Genomic DNA, 21,936 nt, shown 5'->3' on the forward strand with positions numbered 1-21,936 from the left:
CGAAAATTTCCAAGAAGCCAACGCATAACTCGGGAACCAATAGAGCTACAGCGCCGCGGAAAAGCGCATTCGGTAGCCCTATTAACGCTCTTTCTGAGTAATTCTCTCAGTTTTGACCTAACGTCAACGGTTTTGGCTGCAGGGGGCAAAAACTGCAAAAATAGCCGATTTTTTCGGAAAAAGTTTTTCTGAAATAACTTTTGACCCAAGCTTGTACGAGCTTACTTTCACCGGCATCGTGTTCCTCTCGTCAAGACGCATCGAATGAACTATAATTGACCTTGAAAAGTCAACTTGAAAATTTGACCTCAGGTCAAGGTCATGACCTGACGGAAAGGGTCATGTTGCATATCAGTCGATCCGTATCGTCGAGCTGAACATATAAGGCGTTTTCATCGCTCTAGCATGCCTCTATCAAAAGTTATCTGCGAAAAACTGTTAGATACCATCGTGACCTAAGATGACCTCAGGGCATAAACAAGGGTCACGGACACCATTTTCATGTTCAGTGTGTCTAAACCACTTGTACTTCGGTGTTTGGGAGTGTTTATAATGTCTTTCGTCCAAAAGAGGCGCATTTCAATTTTCTCCCATTGACTTATAATGGGGAGGTCGCAAAATTGACCTGACCTTAGGTCATCGATATCAAAATTCTGAGATATACATTTTGTACATGCTATTGCTCTTAGCAATCGCTGAAAGTTTCAAAGCGATCGGTCACTCGGTGTAGCTATGACAGACATTGAAACTTTTTATGAGGTGAGGTCACTTCAAGTGACCTGGTGACCTGACCTTGGATGACCTTGGTCTGAAATTTTCACAACATGTGTAGAATTGATGTATGATAAGGTGTACCAAAAACGGCGGCGCTCCGCGCCGCCGTTTTTGAGATATTCGCGAAAAACCACAAGGGGGGGTGTTCAAACACCCCCCCCCCCAGCAGGGCGCGGGCTAGAAAACCAGCAGCAATACCACATACCACATCTGAATGCTTTTCAGCGTTTAGTGGAGAGATTTAGGATGGTTGCAGCGACACGGCCATGTGTGCGCTCCGGGCGCCAGCCGATGACCCCTGGTGAAATGGAAAAGGTCAAGGATTTCTTCCGGAAAAATGCCACAGCTCATGCTCTGCAGGCGTGCGAAGAGCTTAAAATGTCCATTGGAAAGGTATGGAAGATCCTGATTCTGTCATGATTGGCCTCCCTCGATCGAAGTTCAACGATCGGATCATCTCGCGCGGAGGTACCCATCTGCACTCGCCCGCATACAGTCCCTACCTGTCCTGCCTGGATTTCTCGTTCTGGACCCAAGCTTTGAATCGCGTGGTAGAATCGGAGCCGGAAACAATCAAAGAACTGAAAAAGGTCGTGGAGGACTTCGCCAGAACATAAGCGAGGAGCAGATGAGGAAGATGGTCCGGCACACACAGCGCCGGGCAGAGCCGTGCGTGGCGGAGTGAAGGTGTTATCTTTGAGCACTTCCTGTAGGAGACACAAGTGGCAAGCGGTGATCGCGATGATGTCATCATAAATGATAAACCCTCTTGAAAATGCATTTTGTGATTTGATAACGTGAGATGAAAATATATCTTTCTGATGCCTACCTACTTTGTTTCATTCATTAATGAACACCCGGTAATTAGGTTATCTTACAAACATAAAATGTAGAGCACGTTGAGGCACTCTAATAAAGTGCATTTAACTAAACAGATAATCATCTGTCTGTACCGAGATGTGACGACCATGTATGACGCTCTGCCGTCCGATAGCCGACGGCCACTGCACTGTAAAAAATGTTTACACACTTCGTGTTATGTGGGCAAATCTCACTAACAAAAGGTGTGTAAAGTTAACACGCATTTCTGAGATAAGTGTGTTTACCAGAACACGCAATACGATGATGGCGTGTTTTGAAACTCACCTGTCAGGTTTCTTACTCACTTTTGATTACACACGTATGCCTTGTTACCGTGTTTTAAAACTCTCTTAGAGCGCTGACTTACTATCAAAATGTGTGCAGAATAACTAAGAAAAACATGAAGTTAGTAGTGTGGGCAAATCTCACTAACCAAAGGTGAGTAAACTTAACACGTATTTCTCGGACAAGCGTGTTTTCCAATTACACACATATACCTTATTACCGTGTTTTTAAACTCGTTTAGATACTTTCACTTACTAACAAAATATGTGTCGAATAACACACCTTTTGTCTTCGATATTTAACTCCCACGTTGCACTTTTACACACATTATGTTTCGAAACTTGTCGACATTTTATTCAAAACATGTAAATTATCAGACATATAGATATTTATTCACAATCGATGGCAACACAAATCGAATTCCTAAATCCAAACGTTTCGACAGCAGTGTGCCTTCGTCAGTGGCTAAATTAAAAATATATATAATATCAAAAACAATCGCTATAAGTCGTTCACACACAAGACATACAAGATACAAGATACACATACAAGATTATACAAGACACAAGACTTATAGCGATTGTTTTTGATATTATATATATTTTTAATTTAGCCACTGACGAAGGCACACTGCTGTCGAAACGTCTGGATTTAGGAATTCGATTTGTGTTGCCATCGATTGTGAATAAATATCTATTCAAAACATGTTCGCGTCACAATCTGAGCCGCCATGTCACAAACGAATCTGAGACGCCATGCATCAAACGAACAACCGACTTGGATGCCTGGAGCGAATGACTATAGCACACATTCTGAGCTGCAAATACAAACGAACGCCGCCTTGCCAGGACAGGTGTCCACCAGGAACTGAACAACATCGTCACGTAAACATTAAAAACGACACAGACGACAGGAACTGTGTCATTTTGAGAAAAAAAAACGACACAGGAACTGAACTGAAACTGGAACAGTTTCAGTTATAACAGGAACTGAACAACATCGTCACGTAAACATTCAAAACAACACGGACGACGTAAACATTCTGAGACGCACTGTATCAAAGGATGTCGTGTGTGTGTGTGTGAGGGGCTTATTCAGTCAGTTGTTTGATCTGCTGAATACGCTTCAGGGCGCGGTTTCCAACCACCACGCTGCCCCGGGCCTTCTCAAAAACCTGCTCAGACAGGAATGCGAGTGCATTTTTTTGCGGTTTTTGTGGGCGGCTTTTGGTTATACACTGGGAAGGACGCCGCCCACAGCAGAAGGGCATCGCTGCGCGTCATTTCCACGTCCTCGACCACCCGCTGGCCCTCGACAACCAGTGTCAGAGAACCATTCGGGCTCTCCTCGAAGTGCGGCATCGTTTGGCTGCCAGCGGACCCGAATATCTCCTCTGGGTCCACCAGGAGATATTCCAGTAGCGAATCCACCTTGTCATCATCTGAAACAAACGGCAGTTACTTTTAGTTCCCAACCTTGCAAACAATACCTTGGTGTGAAATGTGAGGGTTCGGCGCATGGCAAAACGAATGGTTATCTCATTATTTCCGAACTAGAAGAAGTGGATGGATCATTCATTGCTAAATTATTCATGCCGCCTACCGAGGCTAAAAGACATGAAAAATCTGCGTTGCTTCTACCCGCGCCTGCCGATCGAGCGGCTCGTCAAAGGTAGGTATAAATGTAAGCTTTTCATGCTTCGCGGTTTACGTTCCTGACCGAATGTGACCCGAAGTTATTCAAGGGCGTCTTAGTCATCTTGGCTCTCATTCATGTTCGTGTTCGTCCGTTCATTTTATATTGTACGTTGCTGCAATAACAAAAACACATCCCATCACTCTGTCCTAAGCTCTCTCTAGCTCTCCCTCCGACTCCCTACTCTGAGTCGTTGCCAAGCAACCGTTGGCATGACAACCAATCTGGGCACTCCGATTGGCTAAGGTTTCCCGCCATACCGGGATCACGGATTGTGAAGGATGCTCAGTTGCAATTGCATGCAACTGGCCTCGGGGCACCTCTCCCGAGGTGGATCCACAATCCACCTACATCCCCCCATCGCCAAATCAAGACCTGGGCTCGCGCTTGAAGAGACGGGCATGCCTCGCAAGGGCCACATACGCACACAAGCACGATTAATTTAACATGTAACACACTGCTCGTTAGCGCACAGTTCGCGAACGAAAGCGATCCATTGTGCAGAGCATATTGCACATCTCTGGCGTAAGAGCGGCGGACGCGAGATATTATTAACCCGCGCCCTGCTGGGGGGGGGGTGTTTGAACACCCCCCCCCCCTGTGGTTTTTCGCGAATATCTCAAAAACGGCGGCGCGGAGCGCCGCCGTTTTTGGTACACCTTATCATACATCAATTCTACACATGTTGTGAAAATTTCAGACCAAGGTCATTCAAGGTCAGGTCACCAGGTCACTCGAAGTGACCTCACCTCATAGAAAGTTTCAATGTCTGTCATAGCTACACCGAGTGACCGATCGCTTTGAAACTTTCAGCGATTGCTAAGAGCATTAGCATGTACAAAATGTATATCTCAGAATTTTGATATCGATGACCTAAGGTCAGGTCAATTTTGCGACCTCACCATTATAAGTCAATGGGAGAAAATTGAAATGCGCCTGTTTTGGACGAAAGACATTATAAACACTCCCAAACACTGAATTACAAGTGGTTTAGACACACTGAACATGAAAATGGTGTCTGTGACCCCTGTTTATGCCCTGAGGTCATCTTAGGTCACGAATGGTATCTAACAGTTTTTCGCAAATAACTTTTGATAGAGGCATGCTAGAGCGATGAAAACGCCTTAGATGTGTTCAGCTCGACGATACGGATCGACTGATATGCAACATGACCCTTTCCGGTCAGGTCATGACCTTGACCTGAGGTCAAATTTTCAAGTTGACCTTTCAAGGTCAAATTATAGTTCGTTCGATGCGTCTTGACGAGAGGAACACGATGCCGGTAAAAGTAAGCTCGTACAATGCTTGGGTCAAAAGTTATTGCAGAAAAACTGTTTCCGAAAAAATCGGCTATTTTTGCAGTTTTTGCCCCCTGCAGGCAAAACCGTTGACGTTAGGTCCAATCTGAGAAAATTACTCAGAAAGGGCGTTAATAGGGCTATCGAATGCGCTTTTCCGCGGCGCTGTAGCTCTATTGGTTCCCGAGTTATGCGTTGGCTTCTTGGAAATTTTCGACATTCGACCTGGAAATCGGCGAAAATTTGCCTTCAATGACCTCTGGTGACCTGACCTTTGACCTGACCAAAAAATTGACCGAAGTGATTTCCTCATTATTTTTGACGCTCTTTCGAACGCCGCCTTCCGCGTATCGCTACGTGGCCCAGGAGCCGAGTTAGAAGGGGGGGTGTTCAAACACCCCCCCCAGCAGGGCGTGGAAATCCAGGACCCCCAGCCGGGCGCGGGTTAACATACGCGACAGAAAATACACAAGTGGCAATACACAAGCAGTTCATAGCACATGATCACACCCCTCGAATGCCCCTTTGATTGGCTCGCTACCGATATGGGATCCCTCTTAATCGGCATTGGCTGCGCATGACTCCAACCAGTCGGGGTGCTTACGAGTTAACAGGAATCATGATTTATTGCCGTTGTGACTCCGTGCCAGCTTGGTGGCGCTCACACAACAAAACTATGTACATAATACACATATGTGTCAAACGACTCGGCTACAAGCTCACATTGGGTTGAAGCGGTCTGGAGGATGTCGCTGGCGCGTCGATCTCCGGGGTGTCGGCACGGGCAACGGCGACCTTTTAACCTGTTGGGCTTCAATTACCTGCAAACCAACTGACGTACTCGGGTCCCACTCAGATCCTGAGCACCGGTCATCAGTCTCAGCCGCCGTCTGATCCTCGGACTCGACCTCATTCCCCGAGTCACTTACCGTGGCCCGACTCGTCCCAGGTGCACCCGCAGTGCTGCCGGTACACGGTCCGCCAGCGGGGTCGCTGGGCTCTGGATGGGTAGCGCTCAACATCTGATTGTCAGTGCTTACCGAAACGCTCCTATCTCTTACCACAGCTCTCTCGCTCGCTGTCTGGGGTGTGCGACGCCGGGTCCTAGCTGTTGGACTTAGCCGGTTGTGGTGCACTATGATTGTCCTTCGTGAGCCCTCTAGCTGCACCCGATAATTCATGTCGCTCACTTTGGCCTTAATGATAGCTGGTTTGTATGGCCGGATAAACTTATAGTACTGCCCTCGCGGTACTACTCCTCGGTGGAGCAAAACTCTGTCTCCCGGCTCATAAGTAAACTGGTTCAGTTTCGTCTCATAAATGGCCTTATTTTTGGTGTGACTCGAGTTGGACGACTGCAGCGCCTCGGTGTGCATTTTCTGGAGACTGGCTTGCAAATTCTCAAAGTATTCGATCACCGTTTTAGACCGATTCCGTATAGGGCTGTCCAAGCTGATTTCCCCTGGGAGCCTGACACTTCTCCCGAACATCAATTCATGTGGGGAAAAACCTAGTGAACGGTGGACCTGTGACCGATATCCCAGCATCAGAAGGGGCAAATGCTCATCCCACTTGTCATGGTCACTCGTCTCCAGATACTTTGACAACATTGCCAAAATGGTTCTGTTGACCCGTTCCACTACTCCGTTGCCCATTGGGTGACAACTGCTGATCGTTGATCGTTCTATTCCCAACATATCGCATGTTTTAGTTAAAACGTCGCCCACGAAAGAACCTCCTTTGTCAGAGTGAATTCGCGAGGGTAACCCGAATCTGCTAATGAAATCATTCACCAGCACCCTAGCTACACTGAGTGCCGTGAGATCGCGCAGAGGGTACACCTCACACCACCGAGAGAAGTGGTCAACAACGACTAAAAGATGTTTATTGCCGTTTGTAGTGCACGGCAGCCCCGAGAGAATATCCATTCCCACCACCTCCATTGGTCGGGATGCGGACAACTGGCCTAACGAAGCTCTCGGTGCAGGAACTGGAGGGTTTCTCGTCTCGCACCGCTCGCACTGATCGCAGAATTCCTGCGCATCCCGCCGAACGGATGGCCACCACATCCGAGCTCTGATTTGTGCGGTCAATTTATCAGCTGCAAAATGACCACCTGACGGGCCACCGTGCATCGAGCTGAGCACCTCCCGTACCAGTGACTGTGGTACCACCACCTGCAACTGATCCTCATCTGAGGGACGCCTGCGATAAACCCGGTACAAAACGCCGCCCAGTAACCGCAATTTGGCCCAGTGGGAAAGGTAGGGCACGCTGTGCTTTAACGCTTTCATATGCGGCTTCTGTCCCCGCGAGAGGTGGTCGGTAATCTCCGCTATCGCCGCGTCGCTTTGCTGTTCATTCTTAATGAAACTCAAAGACCAGTCGAGGCAGTGAATCATGCGGCGACACTGATCCTCTTCGGTCTGTGTCGCGACGTCAGCCGTCGGCTCGGGTCGGCGGCTGAGGGCGTCTGCTGCAGTATTCTCCTTCCCCGGTTTGTAAGCAATGCTAAATGAATACTGACTGAGAGTCTCTAACCAGCGCGCCAGCATCCCTGAAGGGTTTTTGAATTGCATCAGCCACTGTAGGGACGCATGATCACTCCGTAGCGAAAAACGTTTTCCAACCAAATATGGATGGAACAATCGCACAAAGACAACAACACTTAACAACTCCTTTTTAGTGACACCGTAATTTTTCTCGCTTTTTGACATTCGTCTGCTACCATAGGCTATGAGTCGCTCCTTTCCATCTTGTCGTTGCAGTAACACGGCTCCTACCGCGTCATCTGAAGCGTCACACTCTAAAATGAACTCCCCTGCATCCTTGTCGAAACGGGGCAAGGCGAGAACTGGTGCGCTGCACAGCGCGTCCTTAAGCCGGTCAAACGCTGCCTGAGCATCATTGCTCCAAATGAATCGTACGTCTTTGTTTGTCAGACGGAAAAGAGGGGCTGCTAGGGAAGCGAACCCGGATATATATTTCCGGAAATAGCCTTACCTTACCTTACCTTACCTTCAAGGTGTTCGGGTTAAAGAAGGCCACTTGGCCTGAGGATCCCGCTCTCATCGAGCTCGTGAGGATGTACATTCTGGACTCTTAGGGGAAGGGGATGTCGTACATCTTGTTCTTCCAGTGATTGTCCAGCCGCGCCTTGAATTGGTTCACCGATGTCGCTGACACTACGGAGTCTGGGAGTGAGTTCCAATCGTTGACTATTCTGGTGCTGAAGGCGTTTCTGCGCACAAGCTTCCTAGCTCGTGGCTTGTCCAGTTTCCAGCGGTGTCCTCTTGTCCGGTCAGACTCGTTCCGTATCAGAAACTCCTCCGGTGTCAGCGCCATGCCTCCGTGCAGCAGCTGGTACACGGTGATCATATCACCTCGGCGTCGGCGATAGTACAGTGACGGCATTCCGAGGCTACGTAGTCGTTCAGGATATGTCAGGTGGCTCACGGAGTGGACCATTTTTGTCGCACGACGCTGAACTCGTTCCAGTCTCTTCTGGTTGCCTATGCTAAAAGGTCCCCATATCGTGTTCCCGTATTCCAGCAGCGGCCTGACCATAGCATTGAAGAGCAGAGGTAGTGTTGTCTCGTTGATGTTTGCAAAAGAGCGTCTCAATACAGCCAGGATTTGACGAGCTTTTGATACAGCCACTGATGCCTGTTTCTTAAAGTTCAGGTCACTGTCGATGACGATTCCAAGGTCCTTTTCCTCGTCGGTTTCTTCAATCGGGGTACCGTGCAGGATGTAGGTCAGGTTTGGATTTTGGTGCCCAATGTGCATTACCTTGCATTTCGCGACATTGAGAGGAAGCATCCACTTTCGGGACCACTCACCAAGCGCGTCAATGTCGGCTTGCAGGCCAACGTCATCCTGATTGACCATCATCCGGCGGTAAATCTTCGTGTCATCGGCGAAGAGCTTTATGTGGCTGGAGACTTCCAGGGGCATGTCGTTTACAAAGATCGTGAAGAGAACTGGCCCAAGGACTGAGCCCTGTGGTATCCCGCTGAGGACACTCGTCCATCTCGATCTTGTGCCTTGGATCACGACCCTTTGTCGGCGATCGAGCAAAAAGGCCCTGATCCAGTCCAAAAGTTTGCCTTTGATGCCGTACGCTTGGAGCTTGTGGATTAGTCGATGATGAGGCACAGAATCGAACGCCTTGGCAAAGTCAAGGTAGGCTACGTCAACCGGGTCGCCATCCTCCATACAGGCGCTCAGGTGCTCCATCACCTCCATGAGTTGGGTGGTACACGACCTTCGTGGGAGGAATCCATGTTGGGAACTGTGCAGAATACCGTTCCCGCAGAAGTGTTGCAAAAGACTGTCTCGGATGATTGACTCCAGTATTTTGACAGGAATTGCAGTGAGACTTACAGGACGGTAGTTCTCTGGCTTTCGGCGATCTCCCTTTTTGAAGATTGGGACTACCTCACCCGATTTCCAGTCCGGAGGGAGCTCTCCTGCGTCTAGAGATTTTCGAAAGATCATGCTGAGCGGGGTACACAGAGCGTGTGATGAGTCCCGGAGCACGCGGGGGTGGATGGCGTCCGGCCCTGGGGAGCTACCTGGTCGAAGGGCTGCAAGTTTCTTCTCCACTAACTGCGGAGAGACGTCGATATCTTCAAGAGTGGGTCCTTCCCAGCGGTAGCGCATTGTCGGCATTGGTTCGTCTCCTTCCTCGGTAAAGATGGTCCCGTAGAAGGCACTCAGTGTCTCAGCCTTTTCTTCGTTGGTAGAGACGAGCACTCCACGGTCGTCCAGAAGGTCCTCGACTCGGCACCTTGTTCGGAGTCTGGAACTTGCGTACCGCCAAAACGCTTTGGGATTCTGTTTCAGGTCCTGAGCCAGGCTGGACTCAAAGCTTTTTCTGAGTTTCCGGGTCAAGCTTCTCAGTTCGTTTCGGCATCGGGTGAATCTGGCATGATCCACAGGGTCCAGAGTGATGGAGTATACATCCCACAGGGATTTTTTCTTCTTCCTTAATTGCATTGCTTGACGGTTCAAGTAGATGTTTTTGTGTCGCGCCTTTTTGGTTTTGGAGCACTTCTCCGTAGCTTTGGATATGGTGGTTTTAAATGCAGTGTAGGCTTCATCAAGATCCATCTCAATAAGGCGGCTCCAATCATGTGCCCCGAGCATCCCCGCCAGGCGGGTATAGTCAGTGACCTTGTGTTGACGTGGCAGTGACATGTCTGAGTAGCAGGCCAGGTTGAATCTCAGAATCAGGTGGTCACTTCTATCCAAACCTGGCTGGTATTTGAGGTTTTTCACCATACCCTCCTCATTTGTGAATATGAGGTCTAGGACATTCGGAGATTCACCCAATCGGTATCGAGTTGGGTGGTACACATGTTGATACAGGAGGCAGTCTTGAACTGTTTCTATGAACATGTGAGAAGCATGAGGAGCTGGAGCAGATGAAGTTTCCAGTGTCCAGTCAATCTGGGGAAGATTGAAGTCCCCTGTGATCAGTATGTGGGAAGCAGTCATTGAAACAATTTCCTTGAAGATATTGTCAGTGTGTTGCACACTTTCTTCCAGGGCACAGGAGGGGCTGCGGTATACACACCCTATGATTAAGCTGTCGCTCCCAGTGAGTGCCAATTTAATCCAGACATGCTCCACAGCTTGACCTGCACTTGAGATGGATATTTCCGAGGCTTTGAGTTGGTTTGATGCATAGATGGATACTCCCCTGATGCCACTGGTCCCTAGGTTTGGGGTTTCCGGCTCAAAGTTACTGTATAGTGTGTATCCTGGGATTTCAAGTAGAGCTGGTGATATGGGTAGCCGCTGAGCCTTCGGTATCACCTCCGTGATGAGGATAAGCTCTGGTTCCTCTCCACAAATCAACTGGCACATATCATCTCGCTTGCTGACAAACTGATCAGCATTTGTATACAATACAGATAAGCCTTTGGTACTAGCATGGCAGCCTCGCTGGTCTAGTCAGATCCTCTGGGGTTCTGGGTTATCTGGCCCCTGGTTGGGTGCTGGTTCTTCAGTAGTTTGGGGTTGACCCTGGCGAGATGATCTCTCACTGCAGTGAAGGGCGGTAGCCTGCTCTGCCTCCCTGGGCTTGTCAAGGTTGGGGGCCTGTCTAGTTGGAGGGCGTTGGCGCTCTTCTCACCTCCCGCTTCCACGCTGGGGCGACCACGAGGTGTGAGGCCCCCGTTACCATCAGGGACCTCATCCCGACGGTCTGATCCAGGCGCAGGGGGGATGGTGGTTGGGGGGTTCTGCCCAGTGGCGGGTGCCCTCTGGTGTGAGTCATTTGCAGGAAGGCTTACCTTCACCTGAGTGATTCTTCCATTTCTTATTGTCAGGTTTTGCTCACCAGATTTGCGACGTTCTGCAAGCTCTTCCCTGAGTTTTCTGTTAGCTTCTCTTTCTTTTAGTGTCAGATCTGGGGTGACAAAGATGTTTGGATACAGAGTAGAGTGGCGGAGCTGGGGGGCATTTCTGAGAATGTCATGCTTGCAGGCTGGGTTGTCCAGTGTGACTATCAGTAGCCTAGGTTTACCAGGCAACTTCTTCCCAACTCTGAAAGATCTGGTAGCGGTCACATGTAGTTTCAGCTCGCTTTGGACCATGCCCTTGAACAGTGCTATGTCACTATCTGATCTCTCTACAACAGAGCTGCCTGGCTGCTCGGGGAGGTTATGAACCACAATATTGGCCTTTCGTCTTTCTCTGTCAAGGTGATCGTCAAGAACCTTTGATAGGTCCCTTGTGGCTGCATTCCTTTCACAAGTTTGATTGCCTTGAGAGAGTTGATTTAGTTGGGACTTCACTGTTTCAGCAACCTTTGAACAGGTTCCCTTCACAGCCTCAGCATAGGATGCTTTGTGCTGCTGGGTCATGAGCTCCAGCGACTTGTGCTGGTTTTCGAAACGTTCGTTGATGGCCTTGATTGATTTCTCTAGATAGATCGCCTGATCTTCCGCTGCTTTTTTGTGGATCTGAGCATTGTCTAGCATAATTCTGTTGTTTTTGTGGACCACTTCCTCAAGTTGATTGATTTTCATCTCCAGTGTTGACACTTTCGTGGGCTTTGCTTTATTTTTCTTCAGTTCGGCCCTGCACCCGCAGCATAACCATGCGAGTGTGTCATGTCTTTCCAGTGCCTTAAGGGCCATTTTGGGGATTGCCTGGCAAGCGGCGTGGAACCACTCGTGGCAGCAGTCACAAAGAACCCCGGCCTCACCTTCTTTGACTGGGTTTCCACACAGTTTTTTTCCAGGGCCTCCATTGCAGATGGCCTCGACACTGCTCGTGTCGCTAGATGAGCGTGAGAGGGAGCTGGCCGAGTCCTGCTCAAATACTTTATATACACTTTCATCAAGCTTTCCTACCTGGCCTCTTTTAGGTAGCATATTTATATCTTTTGCCATACCTTTATTTCCGCAGCTGCCGTCCTCCTCACCGTCCGCCGCGACGACCACGTTCGTGTTGTCTCCTTTTACGGCCGCGGCAGTATCGCCGCTTTTAGAGGCGGCGTCCCTGGCGGCGCCTTCCGGTGACGCTAAGGGCATGTTCACACCGAATTTCTTGCTATTTTCTCCAGTACAAGCGCTGGTGGTCGCATCCTCCTCGTTGCGTTGGTCTGAGCGGGTGTCAGCTGGTCGACGAGGTGCCATCCCATGACGGCGAGATAACACCGGCGATCTCTCCATCGGCATGTTTTCCTCGAAGATTTTTGACAGTTACCGTTTTTGTATACTCCTGCGTGTTTGTCCGTGTAAATTTGTTATAAACACGCGACAGGATTTCTAAGGATGTTTGAGTTGGATAAAGACGCTGGAGTTTCGCGCCAATAATCAGCTGATCACAGCTGCTTCACAAAGGCGAGGCGGGAGCTCGATGAGGCACGTCCGATCCCCGTGAACACCCGACACCGACACCGATTCCAATTCTTTTGCTACTGAAAGTGGCACACCAAGTGATAGTGAAATGTTTCTCATTTCACTATCACTATCTCAAATAGGCAGCGAGGCCCAAAAAACGTGCCAGCTGCTTAGCAGTTTTAGGCACGGGCCACTGTCGAACTTTCTCGACTTTGACGGGATCGGCCCTCAGACCGTCCTCTGACACCACATGACCTAGGAAGGTCACACTGGGCTGGAACCAGAGACACTTTTTCAAATTCAGTGTCAGACCTGCGTCATTCAGTCGACCCAGAACGGTATCTAGATTGGTCAATAGCTCATCGAATGAACGACCATGTAGAATGACGTCATCAAAATAGCTCAGAACAACTTTGGGTGAGAGATCAGCCAACACAATGTCCAACAATCGGGCGCACGTGGCTGGCGACCCGGACAGACCCATGGGCATACGCCGGTGGCGGTACGACCCGAATGGCGTCACAATAGTAGTCTTGTCACGATCTTTGGAATCGACAGACACCTGATAGAACGCCGAATTAAAGTCGAGGACTATGAAAAGAGAGCTCCCCGCTAAAGCCTCTAACGTGTCGTCTATCCTGGGGATATGGTACGCTGGAACAGTAGTCTCAGCATTCAACCGTCGGAAATCAGCACAGATGCGTAATTTCCCGTTCCGACGCCTCACTAGACAGATGGGAGACGCCCATGTCCCTTCCGATTCCTCTAGGACTCCCTGGGTTACCAGTTCATCGAGAGCACCTTTAACTTCCTCCCTGAGATGTGGAGGAATGCGACGTGGAGCCTGACGAATGGGAGCGCAGGAACCGGTGTCGATAGAGTGGGTTACCAGTTCAGAATGTCCCAAATGACCGTCAAACATCGACTCGTACCGCCCCAATACGTCCCAAAATCGCTCTTTTTGCTCCCGAGATATATTACTGCCCTCTAGAGTTACTTTCTCCTTGAAATCGGGCGGTTTGTCCTGTGGTCCTGTGGCTAGCTGACACCGCTGTTCCACATCGGACTCCTCGACAAACCCAACTTCCAACTGAGCCAACTCAGAGCGTCTCGGAACTGAAATCGGCTCAGAACTGATATTTCGGACGGCAACTGGAACCGAATCGCTTGAAACATTCACTAAAGCACTAACAATTTCTAAATTCTCGATTTCCAGGATTGGCTCTACCATTGCGGGTCCCCTGTAATCACAGTTGGGCAAAAATCCACGTACAATGAGCTCAGCACCCGGCGGTACTGAAATGTCTTTTGCGTTCACGACTTTCCCTACTGAGACTGCTTCAACCGAAATCGATCTCACCGACTCAGCGGGCGCCAAGATAAGACAGCGCCGTTTCATGTCAATGACACACGGACACACGCGCAAAAATTCTAGACCCAGCAGAACGGGAACATCAATCTTATCAGAAACATAGCACGGTATTGTGTACTGCAAGTTTGCTATTTCAAAGCACAAAACTACACGTCCTAGCAGTGGAAGAGCTTCTTGCGATGCTGTGCGGGCTACGGTCGCCGTGGGCTGAATGCGTGGTGCGCGGGGCAACATATCTAAGGCAGCTTTAGATATAACATTTAAACTCGACCCCGTATCAAGCAAACACGAACATTCTGCCCCTGCGACACGAGCCGTAAAGGTCATAGACGGACTTAGGGGAACATGTTTGCTGGCTGTGGCTCCGGAATCTCCCGGAGCCTCTGCTAGTTTCCCTGACCGCGCTCCCGGCACATCGACTGCCGATGTCCCTTTTTACCGCACAGTGAGCAGCTATCGTTCCGATTGGGACATGTCCGTTTTACATGGCCTGACTCACCGCAAGTCCAACAGACTCTGGGGCTGTCTGCCCGACGATCAGATGGCGGGCGAGGATCTGACCTGGCTCGAGCTGACCTTTGACCCGGAGCCGATGTCACCGTGCCGGCCGACATCCCGAGAGATGACGCAGCCAGCTGACTCTCCAGTTCGCTCACCCTCCGTTGGAGCTGCTGGATCAAATCAGAGTCAGAGCGATCGAGCTGTCGCACGGAGGCGCCAATATCACCAGCTGCCGAAGCGGCACTCCTGATATTGCGTACTTTTCCTACCGCATCCTCAAAGCTAGTGATCCCCGCAGCAATGACAGCGCTACGATAGACGGCGGGAAGGGCTGACAAAAAGTAATTCAGCAAGATCGTGTCAGAGACCTGGCCTGGGTAAGCACCAGCCATCTGTTTCTTGAAACGAATGACAAAGTTGTCAAGTGATTCGCTAGGATCATAAGTTAGCTTTTGAAGCGTGAGATGCTTTTCTAGCGAGCTGGGGACACCAAAACTTTTCCTGAGCCCCGATACGACATCATCAAACGTTTCCTTGCGGCCCTCTGGAATAGCGTCATATGCGTCTCTGGCAATGCCGATTAAACACAGGGGTACAATCGTTCGCTTTTTCGCGTCATCCCATCCCTGAAGGGAAGCATAAATCGTGAAATCCTCAACGAACCTATTTAGCGAACCATCCCCATCAAATTTAGGCAAACCTAGCGCCAATGAAGACATTGTTATATCATTAACACACAAATCGTTCACATTAGAGCCCTCAGCATTTCCCTGCTGCGAAAGAGTCCACTCCCGTCTCTGCGACCGAGTCCGAGCCGCCATTCGCTTACCGGAACAGGCTGCTGCAGCTCCATTTACCCGGATACCTCGCAGAAACACTTCTGGGGCAGCGTCCCAGTCTTCTAGATCATGTTATGTCCCACTTGGACGCCCCTGGCTTTTCTTTACCGGAGAAATTATCTCGGAGAGCATGTTACTGAACACAAACCGTAAAAGTCATTGAAAACATTGCATATTCTGACTGGTTTCTGTCTTGAAATAGGTGTCTTGCAAAAGCTCGATGTATCTTCCAGCAGAACGATTTACCACCGACATTTTCATCACGAAAGTAAACATAAGACCATGCTTTGACTGTTCCTCGAGGTCTTAGGGCTTGGTAGCTTGCCTGGCATCATTCGTGCATAACAGACCATTGGATCACCGGCAACGTGCCTGACATGACCTTTTGCCGCTCATCTGTCGTGCGACAAAATCACCCAAATAAAGCCTTGAATGAGTCACGCACTAGCATCGTCCACACTGCAGCGTAGCATTGCAGTTTGCATATTGCCGTCTTCAAAATCAAATCAGTGCTCCAACCTGATTCAGCCAAATCCAGCCTGATTGGATGACAGTATTGCAGCCGTTACAGATCAGTGACATTCGAGAGCTCATAAAATGAGAAGGAAGTTTTCCGCTGCCACCATTGTAAGCTTTTCATGCTTCGCGGTTTACGTTCCTGACCGAATGTGACCCGAAGTTATTCAAGGGCGTCTTAGTCATCTTGGCTCTCATTCATGTTCGTGTTCGTCCGTTCATTTTATATTGTACGTTGCTGCAATAACAAAAACACATCCCATCACTCTGTCCTAAGCTCTCTCTAGCTCTCCCTCCGACTCCCTACTCTGAGTCGTTGCCAAGCAACCGTTGGCATGACAACCAATCTGGGCACTCCGATTGGCTAAGGTTTCCCGCCATACCGGGATCACGGATTGTGAAGGATGCTCAGTTGCAATTGCATGCAACTGGCCTCGGGGCACCTCTCCCGAGGTGGATCCACAATCCACCTACATAAAGGCCTATAATGAAATGAAAAAGTACAATCATGAATGAAGAGCATAGTGGGATCAATGAGTGGAAGATAAGCGTATGTTGATTGAACCGTAGAAGAGATGTCCTTGAAATACTTTTATTTTTGGTACCTATACTTTTCATATTTCGGCCATTCAACATACGGCTAACCTTCACTCAAATGTAAATCTAATGAAGACAGTTAACCCTGAAAAGAGGCATGTTTAACCATGTGCATATGTTGTCTCACCTTCGCACTCAGTGTGCATCTGCACAGCGGTGAGGAAGTCGCACAATCGCTTCCGGTATTCCTGAAGACGGGAACCCTGTCCGCCGCTGATCCTCTCCAGCTCGTACCAGATCTGGAAACATTGTGGAATAATTTAACATGTGCGTGCGCGCCGTGTATCTGAGAGAGCGAGGGCGAGAGAGTGTGTGAGAGTGTGTGAGAGCAAGAGAGAGCGAAAGAGCGAGAGCGAGAGAGAGCGAGAGAGCGAGAGAGCGAGAGAGCGAGAGAGCGAGAGAGCGAGAGAGCGAGAGAGCGAGAGAGAGAGAGAGAGAGACAGACAGACAGACAGACAGACAGACAGACAGACAGACAGACAGACAGACAGACAGACAGACAGACAGACAGACAGACAGACAGACAGACAGACAGACAGACAGACAGACAGACAGACAGACAGACAGACAGACAGACAGACAGACAGACAGACAGACAGACAGACAGACAGACAGACAGACAGACAGACAGACAGACAGACAGACAGACAGACAGACAGACAGACAGACAGACAGACAGACAGACAGACAGACAGACAGACAGACAGACAGACAGACAGACAGACAGACAGACAGACAGACAGACAGACAGACAGACAGACAGACAGACAGACAGACAGACAGACAGACAGACAGACAGACAGACAGACAGACAGACAGACAGACAGACAGACAGACAGACAGACAGACAGACAGACAGACAGACAGACAGACAGACAGACAGACAGACAGACAGACAGACAGACAGACAGACAGACAGACAGACAGACAGACAGACAGACAGACAGACAGACAGACAGACAGACAGACAGACAGACAGACAGACAGACAGACAGACAGACAGACAGACAGACAGACAGACAGACAGACAGACAGACAGACAGACAGACAGACAGACAGACAGACAGACAGACAGACAGACAGACAGACAGACAGACAGACAGACAGACAGACAGACAGACAGACAGACAGACAGACAGACAGACAGACAGACAGACAGACAGACAGACAGACAGACAGACAGACAGACAGACAGACAGACAGACAGACAGACAGACAGACAGACAGACAGACAGACAGACAGACAGACAGACAGACAGACAGACAGACAGACAGACAGACAGACAGACAGACAGACAGACAGACAGACAGACAGAGAGATCATGCAAAAGCCAAGATTAAAACTTAACCCCTGCCTCATCTCAGCATCGGAACAATTTCGGGATAGTATTATTGCAGGTATTATTGCAAATTCAATCGAGTCAGGTACCGATGAAGGTTCCCCGGCGAAATATTACTCTACAAGACTGCCTCCTTGACTCCTTCTTACAAGACTCCTTCTTGCCTCCTATAACTTACCTCTTGGTGATTCTTCATCATGGGGTACATGTGCAGGAACTTCTTCATTGGCGTCGAGAGAGCCACGGCGTGTCGACGGCGGTCCGCGAATGTCAAGTCTCGCAGCGCTTCCCGCTCTTCCTCGGTTAGTCCCTCTTGCCTTAGCCGATTCCTGTGAACTTGCATGTCCTCCTCTGGTTCCGGCGGGAGGTAGTCTGTAAAAATGGCAGCTTTTGAGTGTTTTATTTTTGAAGCAAGAAACGGCCTTTAACACGCGGCCCGCTGGGGAGAGGGGGGGGGCGAAACGCCCCCATGTTTTCCTGGAATAACTCCGAAATGTGAAGAGCTACCGACTTGTAATTTGGCATACCCCACCAGACATCAATTTTACATCTTTAAAACAAAATTTAAGATCCTAGCTTCGGGTCGCCAGGGGAGTACAGTGACGTCATCTTTCGCTAATTTTGACCAAAAATAACCCATTGAGCCATCCCGAATGGGACCCATATGGGCTGTAAGTTGGCGAACTGGGCATAGGTGAGCATGGACCACAGGTTGCCGTGTCATGGGCGTCCAGGGTATTTTTTAAACGGGAGAGCCCTTGGCAACGCACGTGCTGCACAACACCCCTGACACGCACCCCATTCGCTAGCTCGATCGGGCAGCGTTTGCCGCATGCCGATCGGCCGTCGGGGCGCCGAGCTACGGGCCCGGGAAGCGACCCCTGCCGGCCTCATTTTGGCGTTTTGACGACGCGTTGCCTTCATTTTCCCATGTTGAGGCAATGGGAGAAAATGCATTTTTTCCAGCGCGTGCCACGCACCTCCCCGGGCCCGCATCGACTCGAAACGACCACGGTGCACCGGTTCGCAGCGTCACCTCGGCGCCGTGCAAATTTCAGGCTCCTACCCCCAGCCGTTTAGCCTCGGCGCGTGAGCAAATGCACCCACTGCACAGCGTGATGGGGCCGGGTCGGGTCGGGTCGGGCCGGGCCGGGTCGCGAATACTCAGATTTTCCCATTAATCTCAAAAGAACTCGCTCGTTCGCTGCGCTCACTCGCTCGTAATCATACCTTGATATCCCTCGAAGTTTTCGTAGCGTCTGGACTTCTTCGCCTTCTTCGCCGCTGTCGCCTGGGCCGGCCGCTTGAATGATCCCATGACACAAGATTTACCCAGTGAATGACTCTATAGGTCATTTATATTCATAAAACCTGTGCACAAATATGTTGTGGTGCTCTGCCTAGAGTGGGCTACAGCCTCACACACAGCAGTCAGGCAAACTGCAGGGGAAAAAATCTAAAATGGATTGATCTTAACTTAGATTATTACATCACAATTTGTGCCCATATTTGGGCATGCTTGCAGACCCTCACTGGAATGGTTAAATCACGGCTCTGGAAAACGACAAGCTTACCACAGCTTCAGATACTAGAGAAAATAATTCAGGCTACATCTCATAAGCAAAAAAGAACCTTTGAAGATATTTTAATTCCACCTACAAGATAAATTAAATAATCAAAATTTAGATTATCTGCACCTGATTCCAGGACAGAAACAAGTGGGTAACCTGCTTTAGATGACGTTGTCAGGTGGCTAATATTAAAATAGATTATGCTGAATTTTAATTTAGATTATTTTGACAGTTGAAATCCAATTTTCAGAGATGTCCTCTCCTATCTTCAGAAATAGCATGCAAAAGCCACAACACATCATCATCAGATGCATCATTTAGATAGAGCTGTTCACTCCTTTTAACCACAGTGAATATCTCACCATCATGGGGACTTTGACTGGTGACGAGGGGTTTGAAAGGGAGCAAGTCAGAATTGTAATATTAATATAAATTACATCTCCTTATATGGGCATTGCTCCACCCATTTTTGTGATGTCATATCTTAATTTTGATCAATCCATGTTTGGACTGCTTCCCTGCAGTTTGCCCAACTGACAGGCTTCGGTGTCACCCATGGGTGGAGTTTCTCAAACAAGTTGGTGGGATGAAAATCTTAGGTAAAACCAAAATTGAACCAATGCTGATTTCCAACTAGAATATCAGGGGTACCAACAACCAAACTGATATTCTGGGTGGAGAGAAATTCCACAAAAATACTAAGTTAGAAGCAACCAACATCATAGTTAATATGAAACAAAAATTACAAGCTCCAGAGGCCTTGCTCCAGATACCAAACCAGTTGAGCACACTGTGGTTATTCCGTGCCATATACTATATGTAGAAACGTTTCAGTATATAGAAACAATGTTCCATAGATAGAAACGCTGAGGTGATCATTGTTCCAAATATGGAATAGGGTTTCTGTATGTGGAAACGGAAGGTGCGTGCTCGCCTGTTATTTTAAGTTTTGGAAAAATTGACACCGCATTTCCATCTGCAGTGCTTCCTTGATGCCAATATAAATAGATGGCAGTCCACCATCTAGACAGTTATAACACATCTTGCTTTGAAATAAATCACCCAGAAAGATTGGCGTTTCTGAGCATTTCCAGTTTTGGAACAGTACCTACCTAGTGTTTCTATATTTAGGAATGTTTCAAATAAAGGAACGTTTCTATAAAACCAGAAGGCCAGTCCCATTCCTAGCTGAGTGGTCTAAAGCGCCAGAGTTCAACGCTGGAACTGGTGGTGAGAGCCCGGTTCAAGCCCCAGTGCAGGTGTGAGCGGTAACATTTGGCCCCTACGTGTAATGGCGTGCATGTATGTGGCAGGGGCCGCACGAAGACCAGAGAGCATGAGTGGGCGGAGGGGACCGTGTCCAGTCTACCGGGCACGTTAAACTTTCAGACGAAATTCTGCCATAGCACTGGAATTGCGTGATCGGGTGGTGGGTTCACTGTTCAGAGACAGGCACAACAAGCTATGCTTAGTGTGGACTCGGATCCCTCAAGCCACCCAATCAAACATTTGGACTAAATTTATAAAAAAAAAAAATATGGAACGGAATTATCACAGTGTGCCCGACTGAAACCACACACATAAATTATAACTTCTCACGTGTCAATTGCTTGGCAAATGTGGCGCACACTAGACTTCCTTGCAAAACACTAGGTAGGCTCCAAGGACGCCCAGCATTACTAGCATATACACTCTAGCTATAGCCTCTAAGTAAGCTTTGAAACCATAAAATTGACTATTATTAATCAATATCTTCAAATTATGCACACACTGCCTAGCTTCATAGACCTTCGGAATCAGCCAAGGTAAACACTGAATCCGCGTGGCCAGCGTTACCCCTGTTTTTTTTTGTTTCCCCAGATTCCCACACAAATTTCCCTATTTCTGGCCCTCATTTCCCTAGTGCACAAGTCCAAATGTCAATGTCCCTGATTTAGCAGAGCAAGGGCCGGCGCCACAGGGGGGGGGGGCAGGGGGAGGCCGCCCATCCACCAGTTGCCAGCCGGGCCCTTTAAAAAATTGCAGGAACATGCATTTTTGCATAATTTGGACCCCTCTCGAAAAAATATTGAGCCAAATCCGAGAGGAGTTTTCAGATTTTGTGTATAGGTTACCTTGGGCCTTTCCGCATGGGCCCTTTGTCGGGACAAGCTGCCCCCGCAGTCCGAAATCTGTGGCGCCGGCCCTGCGGCAGCTTGCTTGATTTTACCCCATGGAGCAAGCATATCCCGAAGAATCGGCCAGCGGGTGAATTACTACCCAAGATGAGGGCTGCTCAGGATTTTCTTGTAGTAAAATCCTTCGGGATGTCCGCTCTGGGGTCAAATCAAGCAAGGCCTTCTAAATCAGGGACATTTGGACTAAATTTTATATGCAAATGAGCATCTAGGGAAATGAGTGCCCGAAATAGGGAAATTTGTGTGGAAAT

At 49.0% G+C, this 21,936-nt stretch overlaps 1 protein-coding gene across 1 annotated transcript; it reads right to left on the minus strand.

The window, feature by feature from the left end:
- Nucleotides 1-2,252: 2,252 nt before the first annotated feature.
- LOC122364620 lies at nt 2,253-21,304 on the minus strand. Its single transcript, XM_043335196.1, has 4 exons — nt 19,168-21,304; nt 18,116-18,309; nt 16,725-16,836; nt 2,253-3,361 (listed from the first exon to the last, which is right to left on the minus strand). Exons 1-4 carry the CDS (start codon nt 19,253-19,255, stop codon nt 3,099-3,101), a joined length of 657 nt encoding a protein of 218 aa, XP_043191131.1. The 5' UTR covers nt 19,256-21,304; the 3' UTR covers nt 2,253-3,098.
- Between the last annotated feature and the right edge of the window lie 632 nt (nt 21,305-21,936).

The sequence above is a fragment of the Amphibalanus amphitrite genome, unplaced genomic scaffold (assembly GCF_019059575.1).
Source record: "Amphibalanus amphitrite isolate SeventyFive unplaced genomic scaffold, NRLGWU_Aamphi_draft 000687F_arrow, whole genome shotgun sequence".
Classification (NCBI taxonomy): Eukaryota; Metazoa; Arthropoda; class Thecostraca; order Balanomorpha; family Balanidae; genus Amphibalanus; species Amphibalanus amphitrite.

What these genes read in the sequence shown, in the direction of transcription:
- LOC122364620 (XM_043335196.1), bottom strand. Translation starts at nt 19,255, where the DNA reads ATGGGATCATTCAAGCGGCCGGCCCAGGCGACAGCGGCGAAGAAGGCG. An exon ending in AAACTTCGAGGGATATCAAG is followed by an intron (nt 18,310 to 19,167) that starts GTATGATTACGA and finishes CCATTTTTACAG; the next exon opens with ACTACCTCCCGCCGGAACCA. An exon ending in GATGCACACTGAGTGCGAAG is followed by an intron (nt 3,362 to 16,724) that starts GTGAGACAACAT and finishes CGTTTGTTTCAG; the next exon opens with ATGATGACAAGGTGGATTCG.